This window comes from Diabrotica virgifera, chromosome 4 (genome assembly GCF_917563875.1).
Source record: "Diabrotica virgifera virgifera chromosome 4, PGI_DIABVI_V3a".
NCBI lineage: Eukaryota > Metazoa > Arthropoda > Insecta > Coleoptera > Chrysomelidae > Diabrotica > Diabrotica virgifera.
Genome location: NC_065446.1, coordinates 220114843 through 220134481, shown reverse-complemented (window position 1 = coordinate 220134481; position 19639 = coordinate 220114843). Strand labels below are relative to the sequence as shown.

The 19639-nt window shown below is 34.2% G+C and overlaps 1 protein-coding gene across 4 annotated transcripts in view; it reads left to right on the top strand.

Moving 5' to 3' along the window:
* LOC114338766 (ornithine decarboxylase) overlaps positions 1–19639 on the top strand; it is a 200129-nt gene that overhangs the window by 86855 nt on the left and 93635 nt on the right. For 3 of the 4 annotated variants that reach the window (XM_028289376.2, XM_028289378.2, XM_028289375.2), the window contains exons 3-6: positions 2462–2716; positions 10370–10619; positions 14758–15055; positions 16174–16407. In XM_028289376.2, the coding sequence (XP_028145177.1) occupies positions 2530–2716; positions 10370–10619; positions 14758–15055; positions 16174–16407 (969 nt within the window). In that variant the 5' untranslated portion in view covers positions 2462–2529. The remainder of the gene's footprint in view (positions 1–2461; positions 2717–10369; positions 10620–14757; positions 15056–16173; positions 16408–19639) is intronic. The other variant, XM_050648681.1, reaches the window with a different exon arrangement.

Sequence of the window (19639 nt, the reverse complement as noted above, 5' to 3'; positions counted from 1 at the left end):
TGCAACAAAGACCTTAGATTAGAACTGAGAGTAAGAGCTTTGAGATGCTACGTGTTCTCGATACTGTAAAAGCTACTTGAAACCTAGATTTATATGATTTCATTCAATTTGTTTGTTATATCACTTTGGTTGTTAATTTTAATGTTGTGTTTAATAAGTTAATTCCTCTGTAATTCTCCGGGTCCGATTTGTCTCCTTTTTTGAAGAGAGATATTAGGATGCTTGATCTCCATTCTTGTGGTATTCTGTTTTGTTTTTTATTATTTTTTGTATTAGTTTTAATAGTTGTTTAGTTAGATCTTGTCCTCCGTACTTTAGGAGTTCGTTCGATATTCTGTCCTCTGCTGGAGATTTTCTGTTTTTTAATTTTCTTAATGCTTCCTTTACCTCTCCCTCCTCGTTGTTTATTTCTTCGTTTGTCGTAACTTCAGGTGTTGGTGGTTCATTATCGTCGCCTTTAGCAAATAGAGATCGGAAGTAGTCTGCCCATGTTTCCTTCTGAATGTGTTTCGCTTTTATTAATTCGTTCATCTCCTTTCTTTGCCCTCTGATCATTCTCCATACTTCTTTTTGTGTTCCGTAGAAGTCGTGTTCCATCTGTTTTGAGAAACTCTGCCAGTGCTCCCTTTTTATTTGTCTCACTAAAGCAGCGATACTCGACCTTTTTCTTTCCTGGGCCACATAGTAGCTATTGCCACAGCTTGCGGGCCGCAATCAAGATGAAGTAGTATACTTATTGGGAAACGGAAATACTTGAATGGTGAATAGGGGTAAATGAGGCGGTTCTAGACATACTAAATTTATTGCTCCATCGACTTTATAACCGAGTTACAAGGTGTTTTATCGATATAGCCCATTTCTTTCTGGACCCATAACTTTCGAACCACCTTGTATATTTTTTTGATATTTGGTACACATATATGTCACATTTAGAGCCCAAACCACTAAACTACTAATCACAAGAAAAATCCAGGTCCGGATTAAACAAAATTATAAATCCATTGTGACCTTAATTAACCTAAAATTTCATAAATGTCAATGGTCTAAAAATTTCATAACAGTTATGTCTATTGAAGTAAGCTTGCCTGAGGTTGGACCAATTACAAAAAAGCATTACGGCGCGGTTAGTTTAAATTAATACTCCTCCTGGTTTCAAAACAGAGCATAATATCAAAAACAACAAACTACTCTCAAGAAACAAGAGACTGTACCCTTTTTCGTTCTTATTCTCTTTGATCAAGAAGTTAAATAGACACATAACAAATTAATAGAACGAGTAATAGTAAAGTTTATTTGCGCGGTACAAAATGAAACAAGAAAATGACGCGTGAAATAGATAAATATATATTTATAGTCTTTATAGTATGAGATAAACGATATCCTACTTGGATCACAAAAGTAAAAGGAAATTAGAAATAGGTACATAATAATAAAAATTGCTATAAGCCAAGCAAAATATCGAACATTCCAAATTTATTGTACTATGGTTTGTTTTTTAACCAGAAGAAGTAATTAAAATTTACCGCGCTGTATTGCTTGTTTGTAATTGGTCCAACCGCAGCCAAGTTTACTCCACTGTTATAAAATTTTGACACTAATGACATTTATCAAATTTTGACAATAGTGACATTTCATAGGTTAATTAAGTCATATCGGCGATTTTTGTGTTTTCTGTGTTATTCCTTTAATTTTTAGACTGTTAGGGCCGTTTGCACCGACTATATTAAGGCCCGCTTAAAGTAAATATTTTCGTTTCACCGTATGTCAAACTCGATTTAAACCTCACTTAATTTAAGTTTTCTTAAGCCGCCGAATTTGGCGGCTTAAATTAAGTGAGGTTTAAATCGAGTTTGACATACGGTGCAGCGAAAATATTTACTTAAAGCGGGCCTTAATCTTAAGCTAGCCTTAATATAGTCGGTGCAAACGGCCCTTAGTCTGCTTTTATATAAAAAGCAGTTGTTTTTGGAGCTCTTTAGCGACGTATTAATTTAATATAATATTTATGGATTACCGTTGAGTGCCGACTAGATCAACCAAAAAAGAAGATGTATTTGGTTATTATTCTAGTGACTTTCTTGGGTGTGAATCAGTCTTTTTAGTTTACTCCTCCTGGTTAAAAAATAAACTATAGAAATGCAAGCCGGCCAATCACGATACTTGGCGTCCTTCAATTTTGTCTAATTCGACTAAAGTCTGCTGCAGTACTGTAGAATTGATATCATCAAGATCTTGTCGAACGACACCGCAGTACCGTGAGTGGCCTGCTTTAGATGTGCAGCCCTTTCCAAAATCAGTAATAATATATCTCATTCTCTTATCGTATAATAAAGAGCTTATTTTGTATATTAATGTTTGGGATTATTTTTATCATATCAACATAATTTTTATTTGACAATCTTAAAACTAACGATTGATGAGAAAAGAATCTGTGCTAATCACATACGTTTCTTTGTTTCAGCTTGCTTATTTCATCGAAAATATTCAACTGTATTTGACAAAGACACCTTATAACCAACCAAAAACAAAATGAAAATTCCAAGTGTTGAAGAACGCATTCACGTTTTGGATGACCAATCAAACGTATGGACGGTGATCCGGGAAATCGTAAGCAACAACAATCAGGAAGATGCCTTTTACGTCTTGGATGTCGGAGATATCGTCAGAAAACATCAGGAATGGCGCGAAAAACTACCTCGAGTCACGCCGCACTACGGTAAACACTTTTGGTTATCGTTTTATGATTTTCTTCCAGTGTCCGTCCATACGTTATGACTTTAATATTGGAAAGAGCATTTTGAATGTTTTTGATTTACGATTTTCCTGGTTACGAAGAGATTGCCGTCTTAGGGTAAAATATTAGGGTGTTTCGCCCATTTCAGCTTCTTTTTTTTTTCATTTTGATGTGATAAGATAGTAATTTGTCTAGGTATTTACAATATTAGTCCAGGGCGCATCTCTTTTGAGATGGACGTTGAGAGGTGACTCAAATTTTTTTGCAGAAATTGCTTGAAAATAACTTAAATAATAATATTTGAGTTATCCTTCCACTCAAAATGGTCCGGAACATTGTTTAAATAATCAAAATGCCAAAATATGAAGAAAAAATTCTATTTTTTTGTTGGTTTTTTTGATTATAACTTTAAAACTATTCATTTCTGAGAAAAGTTGTACTAACATAAAAGTTGCGTAATTAAATTTCCTACAATATAGAATTGGTTAAAAATTTAAAAAATAGTCACCCTTGTTGCAAAATGGCAAAAATTGCGAAAAAAACCATACAAAAACAAGTATTCGCATTTTACGTTTTTTAACCTTTTATGCTACACTTAGGACCTTTATATTGTACCCAGAAAAACTTTATGATATAGTAAAACAACAGTGTAAATTTCATTAAGATAGATTTAATAGATTTTGCAAAATAAATTTTGCAATCCAGCTTTTGCAGAAAAAATTCATTTTTTTTTAAATGTTGCAGGACTTAAAATTAAGCAGATAGCAAGTTGATTTTTTTTTGCTTATAGAAGCGTACTGTACCTTTCATTTGCAATTTGCAAAATTAAAATCAATTAATTACCACGGCGTCAGGAAATTTTTTAAATAAACATTAATTTTTGGTGCTACGCGCAGGACAGCGGTGTTCGATTCACACAAGTTGATTTCCACCAAAATTTCTTCCAATCTTTATCTAATATATTATTTTCTTACTCTATATTTTGCTGTATTTTAATATTTTAATTCCACAAAAATCAAACTAATTTTATTATTGTTTGTGAAATATTGTTTAAACAATTGCATATGTTTAAAAATAATAAACTTTTACTCTCTAAGTTAAAATATATGAACAAAGAAAGTTTTTGCTAAAAAAAAGTGTTATTTCAAAGGATAGAGTATGTGTTTTTATTTTGCCATAAACAAATTCATTTATTTATATCGAAATGTAATAAAAATTAAAGTGTATCAATCATTATCAAAGGTCATTAGAATGCCTATACCAATAATTAATTAATGTTTATTTAAAAAAATTCCTGACGCCGTGGTAGTTAATCGATTTTAGTTTTGCAAATTGCAAATAAAAAGTACAGTACACTTCTATACGCAAAAAAAATTTCAACTTGCTACCTGCTTTATTTTCAGCCCTGTAACATTTTGAAAAAATGAATTTTTTTGCGAAAGCTGGATTGCAAAATTTATTTTGCAAAATCTATTGAATTGATCTTAATGAAATTTGCACTATTCTTTAACTGTATCATAAAGTTTTTCTGGGTGAAATATGAAGGTCCTAAGTGTAGCATAAATGGTTGAAAAACGTAAAATGCGAATACTTGTTTTTGTAAAGTTTTTCCGCAATAATTACTATTTTTCAACAAGAGTGACTATTTTTTAAATTTTTAACCAATTCTGCATTGTAGGAAATTTAATTACGCAACTTTTATGTCAGTACAACTTTTCTTGGAAATGAATACTTTTAAAGTTATAATCAAAAAACGAAGAAAAAAATCGAATTTTTCCTTCATTTTTTGATATTTTGTTATTTAAACAATGTTCCAGACCTTTTTGAGAGGGAGGATAACTCAAATATTATTTGAGTTATTTTCAAGCAATTTCTGCAAAAAAATTCGAGTCACCTCTCAACGTCCAAATGTACTAATATTTTTACAGATGCCCCCTGGTCTATATACAGATTGGGAAAGAATCTAACGTTGGTATGCGCCTTCAATGGGAGCAACAGACAGACACGTATTTAAAACGTTACATAGAAGATATAGGAGGACTGGGCCACAGGACTACTTAAGCTCTGTCAAAATGAGCGGGGCTTAGAGAACATTTTCCAAACATTTCTAATTAGTGTGTGTTTGTCCAATAAGTAGTTGGAAATATTGTTTTTTTAATTGCTTGAAGACTAAATAAGGACTTTTGGTTATGAACATTAATTCTGTGCGATTGGTATTACTTGTTGTTCGTGAATTTGTGAGGTAAGAATATCGAAGTATTAAGATATTTACTCTTAATGTTCATGTTTTAGGGTTATGTTATTGTTTGATTAGAGCTACGAGAAAAACGAATATCTTTAGTCTTTTACGGAATAAAATCACGGGCACCTAAAAAAGATTAAAACATGAAGTTACATCTTTTTCATCTTCGTAAATAAATTCAATGATTTATTTTGAAATAACTCTGATAAAAACAACAACAAAATACTTTGAAATACAGTCACAAGTCAAACAAATACATAAACATTGAGAGTAAATATCTTCACAAATTCACGAACAACAAGTAATATCAATCGCACAGAATTAATGTTTATAACTAAAAGTCCTTATTTACTTTTTAAACAATTAAAAAAACCTATTTTCAACTGCTATGGGACAAACACAGGAATTAGAAATGTTTGGAAAGGTTTTCTAAGCCTCGTACAGCCTTCCTACATTTTTTATACCGTTTTAATTACGTACATATGAAATACATCTCTCTCTGATCTCATTTAAGGTACTTACCAACGTTAGATTCTTTCCCAATCTGTATGTACATAACTGTCTTATTCAAATTAAAAATTTAATGAATTTTAAAATATGTGCATGCGCAGAATATCTTTTTTATATTTGTTTATTGCAATATACAATACAGTACTTCTCTATTTTCTAAAATAATCTGATATTAATTCTTCTTCTTATGGGGCCTTATTCAATTAATGAATGTTAGTGATTATTACGTTTTTTATTACCGACTTGCGTTTTCTTTCAGTTTTGCTTGTTATTATGAGCTGGGGAAGGAAATATTTTTGATTTCTTAATAGATGTCCAAGGTATTATGTTTTGCAGACTTTGATCATGTGGATTAGCTTTTTCTTACTTAAACGATCACAAACCTGTCTATGTGTTACATGATCAGTCCAAGGAATTTTCAATATTCTTCTGTAAGTCTACATCCTTTATGCCTCGTATGTTGTTCATGATTGAAGTTGTGAGCTTCATGATTTTGCTCCTTACAGCATAGTTGGTCAAATTACGGCCATTTAAATAGTCGTATCCGAAGTCCAAACTTGATGTGTGGGTCGCGTAATAGTTCTTATACAGGGTGTTTTAAAAAAAGGTAACCCCGCCTCTAGGGTAGGTAAAAAACTGAAAAATAATTGGGGTTTGCTTAGTAAAAAATTTTTGTAACGCCATCCGTTTTCAAGATACAGGGCGTTGAAGAAAAAAAAATTTACGCATTTTTTACGATTTTGCCGAAACTACTAGCAACATTGTAATGAAATTTTATTCGAATATGTTTTGGAAGCTGATACATCCAATGAATTTGTTTTTATATCTGATTCTCATAGAGGGCGCTAGTTACACGGATCGTAATAAGTATTAGTCAATATAACTTTTTTAAGAGTATAATTATTAATCAAAATTTCAAGTAAACTTAAACATCATTCAATTTTACACGAAAAAGGTACTCTTGGTAAAACTCGATACTGTGTACCGTTTTCGGAATATTTTGATTTGAAAATTATGAAGTAATAATTGATGCTGGTAGTAATGATAAAGTTCTAATAGGTATTAGTGATGTAACGAATGTCATTTTTTTAACATTCGCGGATGCGAATGCGAATGCGAATATCTGCCACCGACATTCGCGAATGCGAATGCGAATGCGAATATTCAGTTTTTTAATTAGACGCCAATTCTAAGGCTTGCCGGCAGTCTCGTTCGCGCGAGGTGTGTGGGTGTGTAATCTTGTTTCGAAAATTGCTTAATTGCAATTTGCTGAATTGCAATGTGAACTCATCTAACGGAAGTCGTAGACATAATAATTAGTTAACAATATCATATTTTATATCAGTGATATATAATATTGTTAAAATATCCTATATCAAAGGTTAATATATATTACAATTATGACTCAAGTGTCACTACACTCGCCTTGCTCTGCTCGTGCTCAAGTACATACAAGTGAATTTTGTAGCTAAAGTCTGATTAGAGATTTTTATTAAGATGAGTAAATCAAATTATAGTGAAATATGGACTTATTTCACACCAATTTGCGATGCTGAACGAGCTAAGTGCAAGCTGTGTAATAAAGAATACTCAAGGAAAGGAAGAACTACAACGGCCATGAGAAATCATTTAAAGGCAATGCATAAAACCGAGTTTTCCAAATTGGAAGAGTGTGAAAAACGAAAACAAGATGCATCTAAATCACTTGAGCAGGCATCATCTTCGCATCAAATAAAATCATTTATGAAACAAATATCGTTTCAAGAATGTGTGGATAAAACAAAACAGTGGGATAATAATTCTGCTAAGTCATTGGAAGTGGATAATTTTATAAGTGAAATGGTTGCGTTGGAGGACTTGCCATTTCGTTTCGTGGAAAGTGTTGGTTTCGTAAGACTTATCAAGCATTTGTGTCCGTCTTATAATTTAAAATCGCGTCAGTATTTTACTTCATTTATCTGCGATAAATTATTTTGCAAAGTAAGTGAGAAAATACTTCAATTATTGAAGTCGTTCGAAAAATTATCATTTACTACCGACATTTGGTCTGATACCTGTTCTGGAGTTTCGCTGCTGAGTTTAACTTGTCATGGGATCACAAAAGAATTTGAAAGGAAAATGATAGTGTTAAAAGCAGAAGTATTCAATGAAGGCCGCCACACCGGAGAAAATATTGCTCACAAACTTGAAGACATCTTGTCGTTTTGGGAAATACCTAAAGATAAAGTGAAATGTGTAGTTCGCGATGCAGGTGCTAACATGAAAAAAGGTGTTAACTTATTAAATGTTGAACATATTGACTGTGCTTCTCACAAGATTCAAAACGTATTAAAAGCAGGAATGAAAGCTCAAGAAACTGTTGTGTCTGCCATAACAAAATGTAAAAAGATGGCAACTCATTTTCATCATTCGACCAGTGCCCAAGATGAGTTGACTAGTATACAAAAAAGGCTTAATCAAAAACCACTGAAGACTATACAAGAATGTACTACTAGGTGGAACAGCACTTTTTATATGTTGGAGCGTATTTTACAAGTCAAAGAGTCGTTATGTCTGTACGCATCGGCAAATAATAAAATTCCCCAATTGGCTTCTGACGAGTGGATGATTATTGAAAAACTTATCGGTTTACTAAGACCATTTGAAGAAATAACCAAAGAGTTAAGTGCTAGCGATGTTTCTATTTCTTCTGTGATTCCCTTAATCACCACTCTAGAAAAAGTTGTTCATGATCTTGATTCTTCCGATGAGCACATTGGTGATACGATTACTGTCTTGAAAGACGAGCTCATTCGCAAGTTTTCAGGTTTAGAGAATGAAATATTGTTTTCCACGGCGACCTTCATTGACCCAAGATATAAATCAAAATTTTTTAAAAATACGTCGACTAAAGAGCGTGTCATAGAGCATATTTTGGATTTGCTGGGAGACAGCCAAACCGACATATCTTGCAATTCATCTTACCCGAATGCAAAGCGTATCAAATTAAATCAATCTGAAGATCACGAAACTCGCAACAGTCTGTCTCTAAAAGAAAAGATGAGTTTACTGATGGATACAAGTGATAGTGAAGACGACATGCCTCTTCTTAGTTTTCAAAACCCTGTCCATCTTTTAATCCGTAAAACTCTCACTGAATACTCATTGGAAAAACGCGTGGCAGGTGACGTCGACCCTCTAACATGGTGGAAAGTTAACAAGGGAAGGTACGATCTTCTTTTTCCTGTAGTACGGCAATATTTAGTTACACCACCAACAAGTGTCCCGAGCGAGCGCTTATTTAGTGGCGCTGGACTTCTTTATACACCACATCGAAACAGACTTGAAGGAGAAAAGGCGTCGAGACTTTTATTTTTAAAGTTTAATATTCCCCTTTTAAATTTTGATTATTAACTTGTTTATTTTTGTTTGTTTAAACTGTTGACTTAAAAAAACATAGACTATTTATAGTATTATTTATATATTGGTAGCTGAATAATCCTTAGTTCGTTCAAGATTGATTGATTGTCTAAAATTAAAAGCTTCAGGCTAATAAAAGTTTTAGGGAATAATTTGTTTTATTTGTTTACATTGCATAATTTGTTGTTTTCAAATTGCTCTTTGTCGCCTTTTCTTAATAGAAAAATGAAAAGTGAATAGATTTTGATTTTAATAACCTTATTTACTATTCTAATTGGGAAATAATTAACAATTAAAACTTGAAAAATGATTTTATTGACGTTTCGACTTCCACTTCGGAAGTCGTTATCTATTATATTTAGATAACGACCTTCGAAGTGGAAGTCGAAACTTCAACAAAATTATTTTTCAAGTTAAATTGTGGCTTATTTTCCAACTAGAACAGTAAATTACATAAATGCCGTAAAAGATAGCTTCAGAACAATATTATTAACCTAATATTAGACATCAAATTATTTTTTTATCTGATTTTCATATTCGCAAAACATTCGCACAAATTTCTCGAATGCGAATGCGAATGCGAATATGCAAAAATATGCGAATATTCGCGAATGCGAATGCGAATGCGAATATTCGTTACATCACTAATAGGTATACCTCTATTTTCTCCAAGTGTGCCATGGAAATCTGACATTTATTGATTGTTATGACGATAAATCAACAATAATTAGAGTTTTTAAACCTTGTTTCAATTTTTCAATTTTCAAAAATGCGTAAATTTTTTTTTCTTCAACGCCCTGTATCTTGAAAACGGATGGCGTTACAAAAATTTTTTACTAAGCAAACCCCAATTATTTTTCAGTTTTTTACCTACCCTAGAGACGGGGTTACCTTTTTTTGAAACACCCTGTATTTGTATGAATACGCCTCTTGCTTTTTAATCCAGTCAATGAAGGTAAAATACAGCGTAATTGTATAATTTTCTGAACCTGTACCAGACGTGTTCTAGGTATTGTGCTGTTCATATCTATGATTTACCATTTTAAAGCACGGATTTAAAAGAAAACATTTTTGACATGTTTAAGTTGGTCATTCTAAGTACTCATTTGATGTTGTAAATGGGGTGTTTTGTTGTATTAACAAAAAAGATCTCTACCAGAAAAGATGGATCCTGCTTTCATTTCATTTGTTCTCAGTAACAACACAATCGTGTAATAAAGTGTTTTTTATTTTTTGTTGCTGTTATATTTATACTCTATATAGGAATAATATTTTTTTAGAAGCTTGCAATGTTTTCGCGACTATTTTTGGTTTAGATTAGAGTTTTCTCGAACTATTTCTGAAACTGTTTTCAGAATACATAGTATTTTCACAATGACCAATCTAAAGTATGTTGGAATTATCATTAGTAATACTTAACTAACATAATATTTTCTTTCTATCCCATTGATCAAATTTTTCTAATGCGAAAATTTAATTTTCAGCTGTCAAATGCAACGACAGCCTTACAGTTCTTGAAACCCTCAACGCCTTGGGAACTAACTTCGACTGCGCTTCAAAGGGCGAGATTAACAAAGTACTCAGCATGGGTGTGGAGCCCGAAAGAATCATCTTTGCCAATCCTGCCAAACCTTCCAGTCATATCAGACATGCTGCAGCCACTGGCGTTAACACTATGACATTCGACAGTGACACTGAATTGCACAAAGTTAAGAATCTCTTTCCTGAAGCCAAGTAAGTTGTATTTTTGTTTTTTAGGTTTTGTATGAGAAAATATCAATAAACTACAGTAATACACAAAAATGTCAGTGCCAATATAAACAGTGTATCGTATTGACAGTTGTCAATATAAACGTTGTTTATAAACAGATTGTGTTCAAATTTTTATTAAAAAGTGGTACATCCTATGGTACTAAAAAGTGGTATAGTCGGTTCGCTAAACTCAGACACAACTGGCTAGTGATTTTAGTAGGTAATTTTTTTGTTTTTGGCAAATTTTGCCAAAATTGGCAAAATTACTAACTATTTAGTAATTATTTTTTATGCCAATTGTACCAAATTGGCAAAATTACTTACTAAAATCAAGAAAGTTGTGGTTATTACTGTGGTTTAACTGTGGTTTTTACCGACTATATCTATATTAGAAAATTTTTGAATATTTTTTTTAAACATGAAGAGTTTGATAAGGTTTTTATATTGTTCCAATTTTTTAATGGGACACCCTGTATATTGTAGAAAAAAGAAAGGACTAAAAAACTGTCTAAAAAGGACTAAAAACTGAAACTGTCACTATCACAGTGGTAGTTGCCAAACTCGTCCTATACGTCTAAAGGTGGGAAACAATCAATATAATGTAAATTTATAGGTTTCTATCGCTAAATTTTCCACCTCTACAAGTTTCATCTCTTTTTATCTCAACTTAAATATTTTCCATCTTTTGCGTTATTTTGCCGGTTATTAGCGCGTTCATCACTGCATTATGTTTATATATAAACATTTTAAAGTATTGAAATTTAAATAATAATTCACATATTTATTTGATTATTTATTTAGGACACAAATACTGTTAATTCCAGTATGTTTTGGTAAGCATTATGCATTACGTTCTAAAGCTAATTAAAAACAAGATAGAAGTTATATTAATCTGTAAACAACGAATAGTATGTTTTGAATGTTTTAAATTTAAATGATCCAAACAAAATTAAAAGAATACAATTTTCAATAATGTAGATGTACCAATTTAGTCTTTTTATATATCTTTTTTCATATTTTTAATGACTTCAACAATTATTACTTGGTGCAGTTAAGTCCGAGGAATAAGAAAGAAAATTTGAGGCTTTCGAAATGTGGCTTTATCGTCGAATCTTGAAGATATCTTATAACGACCACGTTAATCAGGGATTATGTTGATCAGTTGAGAATGCAAAAAGAAAAAGAGCTGTTGACCACAATATGAACAGCCAAAATCGAATACCGCGGTTACACCATGACCAACAGCGAGAGATATGGACTGTTTTAACTAATTTTACAGGAAAAAAGTAGAAGGAAATGTGGACCCGAAAGGCGAAGGTTTTCCTGGCTGAACAGTCACAACGCTTTTCAGAGCAGCAGTGTACAAAGTACAGATTGCCATGATGGTCGCCAACATCCGAAACGGATAGGCACTACATGAAAAAGAAGAATAAGAAAGTCAATAATTAGAAGTAGATATTGTTAATTCGTTAAAAATTCAGTTACACAATGTTCCACGTGCGGCCAAACGGGTTTCAGCATATTATTCACGTATCAATTATTAGCAGTTAAAATTCCGCCATAATAGAGCCTTTTTCTAGACGAGTACGTTGAGATACTGATGATATATGAGGCCTGAGGCCCCTAGAACACAAGGGGTGTAAGTGACAATTTTTAAAAAATTGGTTTAAATACAAAAATCACATAGAACAAACACATAGAAAAGATGGTGTGCACTAGGCATCTAAGTGAGCAGTCTATCGGGTGCTGAGATCTAATGGAGAATCAGTTAACTACTTGGTCAAAAGTGTTGAATATTTCAATTGCCAAGAAGTGTTAGTTCTGAACACTGAAAATATGTTATTGACGCTTACACCCCTTGTGTTCTAGGGGCCTCATATGCATATGTGAATTTTTGGAGTTTTTGTTACTTTTACAACTTTAAAACAGCTTCTTTGAATCTTCTAATTATTGTTCTCGTACTTTTCTGAGCGCAATTTCGTCTAACTTTACAATGGATCATCGCCCTTGGTATATAGTCGGTTCGCTAAACTCAGACACAACTGTCTAGTGATTTTTTTTGTTTTTTTTTGCCAATTTTGGTAAAATTGCATCTCCGCTACGGAGGTTGGCAATCATCATAGCTATTTTAATGTTTGAGGCAGTAGCTCTAAATAGTTGTTATGAGCTGCATTCAAACCATTCTCACAGGTTATTCAGCCATGAAATTCGTCTTCTTCCGATACTTCTTCTGCCATCTATCTTTCCTTGCATTATGAGTCGCAGGATTCCATACTTCTCGCCCTGCATCACATATTCGAGATACTGTAGTTTTCTTTCTTTAATTGTAAGTTCAACTTCCTTCTCTTTACCTATTCTTCTTAGTACTTCGTTGTTCGTAACTCTATCTACCCAGGAAACCCTCATAATTCTTCTATAGGTCCACATTTCAAAGGCGTTAAGTCGTCTCATTATCTCTACATTTAACGTCCATGATTCCACTCCATAGTATAGTACACTGTATACGCAACATTTTGTTAGGCGTACTTTAAGAGCTAATGTTAAATCTTTGCTACATAGGACCTTTTCATTTTATAAAATTGGAACGTGCTTTTTCGATTCTGACTTTGATTTCTGCAGTGTAGTCATTATTTTCTGTTATAAGTGTTCCTAGGTAAGTACTTTTTTACTCTTTCGATCTGCTGGCCCTCTACTATCAAGATTTCGTTAGTATTACAGTTGTTTTTACTAATTTTCATAAACTTCGTCTTTTTGATATTGAGAGAGAGTCCGTACTCCCTACTACACCTTACTATTTTACTCATGAGTCTTTGCAGGTCTTGTAAACTATCGGCATTATTACTGTATCATCTGCATTTCTGATGTTGTTAACTAAGACTCCATTTACTCCAGAGTTTCTCGCATTACCTCTTCAGAATAAGCGTTAAATAATAGAGGTGATAGTATGCAGCCTTGCCTGACTCCTCTCTTTATTTCCATTTCTTCAGATGTTTCTTTTTCAATTCTTACTATTGCTCGCTGATTGTAATAAGAGGTATGTTATTAGTCTTAAATCTCTTTCATCTAGGTTTTTAGTTTTCAGAATTTCCATGAGTCGATAGTGTTTTACTTTATCAAACGCTTTATTGTAGTCTATAAAACAGACGTAAAGGGGACGGTTAACATCCAAACATCTCTGTGCCAGCACGTTGAAGGAGAATAATGCCTCTCTGGTACCCATACAATTGCGGAACCAATATTGAGTGTCACTAATATCCAGCTCCAGTTTATAGTGTATTCTGGCGTGGATAATTTTCAGCAGAATTTTCAAGGTATGTGACAGTAAGCTTATAGTTCGGTAGTCACTGCATTCTTTGGCATTCACTTTCTTTGGCAAACACATAAATGCTGATGTCAACATTTCTCTAGGGATGATTTCCGTAGTATAGATAGCGTTGAACAGTTCTACTATTATGTCCAGGTTTTTCTCGTTGACCAACTTTATCAGATCGCTAGGTAAGTCATCTGGACCATCAGATTTGGTTTTCATAGAGTCTATTGCCTGACTGACTTCTGATTTGGTTATCTCTGGACCCACATCTCCGGTTTGGCTATCTACGGATGTACTTGGCTCTCTGGTCATGAAATAGTTCTTCGATGTACTCTTTCCATCGTCGTAGTTTTCGTTCTGTCTCCATTATAACACTTCCATTTTTGCCGAGCAATATATTTGAGGTTCTTCTATTTCCTGTTACGGCTAGTTCTTTAACTTTTTTATGTAGGTTGAAGTTGTCATATCTGTTTTGCAGTTCTTCTATTTCTTTACATTTTTCAGAGCACTAACTATTTAGTAATTATTTTTTTGCCAGTTTTACCAAATCGGTAAAATTACTTACTAAAATCCAGTTGTGTCTGAGTTTAACGAACGGACTAAGCATTTACAAATATCAGTCAATATTGATCACTATAATAACCCTAACGAGTTCAGTTAAGGAGACTTTTTTATGGTAAAGATGATCATGCAAACAAAAACAAACCAATCTTAAAAGTTAATCTAAAAAGAACAAAATTTGAGCAGAAGGAATGGGAGTTTTTTACTGTTTATATATTTATGGTGTTTTTATGTTTTCTTCTTTTTTAGGTTAGTCATTCGCATTCGTTGCGATGCCACTGATGTCCAATGTCAACTGGGAAACAAATTTGGTTGTGATCCTATCACTGAGGCTCCAGAACTCCTTCGAATCGCTAGATCCCTTGACTTGGACGTCGTCGGTGTGAGTTTCCACGTAGGCTCCGGATGCCGTGAACCGCCAGTTTTTCGTAGGGCTATTTCAGCCGCAAGGGACATCTTTGATTTTGCCGAAACTTTGGGCTACAACTTTTCTCTGCTTGATATCGGAGGAGGATATCCTGGTGGAAAAGGAACTTCCATCCATCAGGTTAGTCAAATCTATTTAACTAAAAATGCAATAATAATTCTAACGATTCTACAGAATCTGATTTCAGTTATTTAAATGGCAAGTTTAAATAACTTAAGTGACGTCTAAACAGAACCTGGCCCGAAGATCTTGGGGATTAGGTGAAGACTTGGAGAACCGTTAATGGACGATACCCACTACAAGACACATACCGCTCATCATATTTACTAAATACTCTTGTACTATTGAGTAAATTGTAAATTAGCTGTAATAAATAAATACAAAAAAATGGCAAGTTGTAGTGCGTATTAAGTACAAAGACTGAAAACTAATGGAAAAAATAATAAAATAATTGAAAATAGTGGAGCAAAAACTAAAATTGAGGTAAATTAAAACAAAACAGAAAATTTTTAGAGTAAAAGATACGCATTTTGCAAAATTAAAGTCAAATAAATATTTACAACAGTATAATGAGAGGAATTTTTACAAGTATTGAAGTAAAATTTCGGAAAATAACAACAAAAGACATATACTTTCTAAACAAAAAACTACTATGTAGCAATAAAATACTGAGAAGATAAATTAAAATGTTTAAATATAAACCAATAACAGGTTCATAAGATTTACCATGACAGAGCTACAATTAGCATATGAAAACGAATACGTTTTAGGAATAATTGAAAAAAAGAGTAATAAGAACAAATTGGAATGAACAGCAATGATGTAATAAATGCGAGAAAAACAGAAAAATTTCCAATACTAGAATCTGACTCCCGAGGCTATAAAGACCAAAAAGCCAAAAATATCGGTCCCCACGGATGAAAGCCAGAAGGTATAAAGGTAGATTATTATCCCTACGTGGACAAAGTGTGACTTTAGGTGGTAATAAACCGATGAAAAAAAATGTATTGATGCCTTACTAAAAAAAGGGCACATGTATATTGATAACAATAATCTAATATCTAAATAAATTGCGGTCCTCGGTCGAGTCAAAATAAGCGGTTCTTCAAAAAAGTAAATTAATTATTACTTAAAATTACAAAAATGATAAATAAGCGGTATGGACCACAATTTGTCAACCGAAAAAGCTTTTTTTTCTTATACATTTTTATTTGAACTTTGTGTATTTTCATTTTCAGATCGCTGAAATTGTCAATCTCGCACTGGACAATTACTTCCCTGATCCATCAGTTCATGTAATAGCTGAACCTGGTCGTTTCTATGTAAGCTCTGCCTACACTTTGGTGTGCAATATCCATTCAATTAGAAACGTCAATCAAGTCAACGATGAGGGTGGAAATAATATGCACCGCATGTACTACATCAACGATGGAGTGTACGGCAGTTTCAATTGCATCTTGTACGATCATCAGGTAAGATGTTACTTATAAATTTCTTATTGAGTACAAGTTTTCTTGCAGAAGATTATAAGCATTGCTCTTCTATTTTTGTTCAATATTAATTATTCTCTATTTCTCGTTTTATGTATCTGTGGCGACACGCTTCAATTACTATTTTTTTAATTGCTAATTTTAAATATGAACTTTTCTTTCTAAACGAAATAATATGGGCTGTTTAAAATTCACATGCGTTTCGCTCTTAATGTACAAAATCATAATGTATAAAATTAATGACTTTTTCATGGGAAACACAAATTCCATAATAAATTACTGTACCAGATGTACTGTACGGAGGGTGGAGTATGTTCTGGAAAACAAAGAGGTGATGTTGGGAGCCTTTCTCGACATAGAGGGAGCCTTCAACAACACCTCATTCGATGCAATCACAAAGGCTATCCGGCTGAAAGGAGTGGATGAAATAAGCTGCAGGTGGATAGAATGCATGCTTAAAAGCCGCGTGGTATATTCGACACTGATGGGCGAGACCATGTCAGCACGGGTTGCCAGAGGATGCCCACAGGGAGGTGTATTATCTCCGTTAGTGTGGAATCTGGTTATGGACGGACTGATTGGAACGCTCAACAGGAAAAAATATAATGTCCTGGGCTATGCAGATGATTTTGTCATTCTGGCTCAGGGCAAGTTCAATACAACTGTCAGGGATAACATGCAACAGGCCCTGAATGTAGTATCAAAATGGACAAGTGAGGTAGGATTGTCCGTAAGCCCTCACAAATCCAAAATAGTAGCCTTCACCAGAAGGACAAAATTAGAGGGAATAGGACCTGTGAATCTCATGGGGATCTCCCTAAAGGTGGAGAGGGAGGTAAAATATCTCGGAGTCATAATAGACTCAAGGCTTACCTGGAATCAACACCTGGAACGAATAACCAAAAGAGCGATGGCCACTTTAATGGTGACCAGACGCACACATGGCAGAACATGGGGACTTAAACCGGACATGATGTATTGGATATACAACATGATGGTAAAGCCCACAATAACGTATGCAGCATTGGTCTGGTGGCCAAAGGTGCAACAGAGAAATGCTATAGAGAAGTTAGGCAAGATACAAAGGCTTGTCTGTCTCAGCATAACAGGAGCAATGAGAGGCACACCAACTGCAGTAATGGAAGCCTTACTAGACCTTCCTCCCTTACACATCACAGTGAAGGGCGAGGCAAGGATGGGGTTACATAGACTGCAGGGTAATCAAAGCAAAATTGCAGTGGGCAAAGGACACTGCAGCATCAATGATATATGCGGGGATCCAATATGGGAGATGATAACAGACCATTGTATCCCCAAATATAAAATGGAAATACCTTTTCAGGTGGAAATACACTCCAGAGAGGTATGGGAAGATCCTGGCAGACATCTGAAGTATGAGGGCCACACCTGGTATACAGATGGGTCCAAGACAGAAGATGATTCGGGATCAGGAGTATATAGTGAGGATAGGAACTATAACGGTTCCATCCCACTAGGAGAATATACCTCTGTATTTCAGGCGGAGGTATATGCAATCCTGCACTGTGCACGGATAAACAGATTGAGAACTTATACTAATAAGAGAATCAATATCTGTTCAGACAGCCAAGCGGCCTTGAGGGCTTTAAAGAACCCAAGGATAACCTCAAGGCTTGTATGGGAATGCCGCGAAGAACTTGACACCCTGGCGGAACATAATGAGGTAAAACTCATTTGGTTGCCTGGACATCAAGGGATCGCTGGTAATGAAAAAGCTGACGAACTTGCTAGACGAGGATCAGCAACAGGATACTTCGGTCCAGAACCGGCACTGGGAGTGCCCAAAAGCACAATCAGAGACCGATTAAGAGGCTGGATACGAAGACAGCACAAAGAATACTGGGAAGAAATTCCCACGCAAAAGCATGCGAAGAGATTTATACCTCAGACATGCGCAAAAAGAGCTGAAGAACTGTTCAAAATGAACAGGAATCAGCTCAAAATTATTACAGGTTTCTTAACTGGACACTTTCCAGTAAAAGGACACCTACACACGATAGGACTATATAACGGAGATCTCAGCTGCAGACTATGCAATAGAGAGACCGAGACAGTCAGACATTTATTGTGCGATTGCGAGGCGCTGGATCGTAAGAGACAAGCAATATATGGAGACTGCAAACCAAGTCCGACAGTGTATGGCACTAACCCAATGGACCTTTACAGGCTAGTAAAGGGCACTGCATTATTGGATTGGGTGTCATGAGAACAAATGGAAGGAAGCACAATAAGCTGAAAAGCTGCAGTGCCACCGGGGTGCATGCACGGACGGCTTCCGGAAGAAAAAAAAAAAAAAAAAAAAACTGTACCAGATTAGCCAGCCTCTTTATGTCAATAAATTAGTCCTCAACTTCTTAAAACCACAGACATGTGACAACATAATGTTTTTAGTTCAGCCACAGTCAGTCTGTCGCAAGCCCTCGAAGAATAACATACCCTTTTCTCTTCGAGAATTAGGAACGTCTTTTTTCTACCGACATAAATAAATATATTAGTGACAGTTTTTACATTTATTATTATTTGTTTTCGTGGACAGTAAGGTTATTACACGCAATTCAACCACACCATGGAACATATCTGTAATGTATCAGCACTAGCTATTCAGCTGACACGTGCTCGAGACGTTACAACTTTAAATAAAAGCCGGACATGAACGGACTAGTTTTATTGTACAGTTGAAGTAACATACAAGAGGTCGAATACAGGTTACAATTGTCTTATATACTGTTACAGAGTAGTGGGATGGTCACTGCTGTCAACAATGGGCAGTGACACCGCGCGAAATACGAATAACTTAAAATCTAGTATATCACAATATCTGAGACCTTTTGTTAGATTGTGTGCAGTCCTAATTTTAAGCCTATTGAACACCACCACCCTAATACATGATACATACCTAATAACAGTACAGTTTTCGTATAAAATTTTTGTATTTTGATACAAATGAAATCTGTTTCTCTAAATTTGTTAAATTAAGACACATTGCGCGATTTTTGTCATTTTTTACAATTATTATGAATTCAATGAAATTTATTACTTCCATTGACCGGTCTCTATAGAATTTCCAATGTTAGAACCTAACCTTCAAAACCTATAACATGAAATTTCGTCTTTAAGTTTTGGCAACAAATATAAGGCATTTGAAATATGCCTAAAAAACGCCGAATTTAAACTT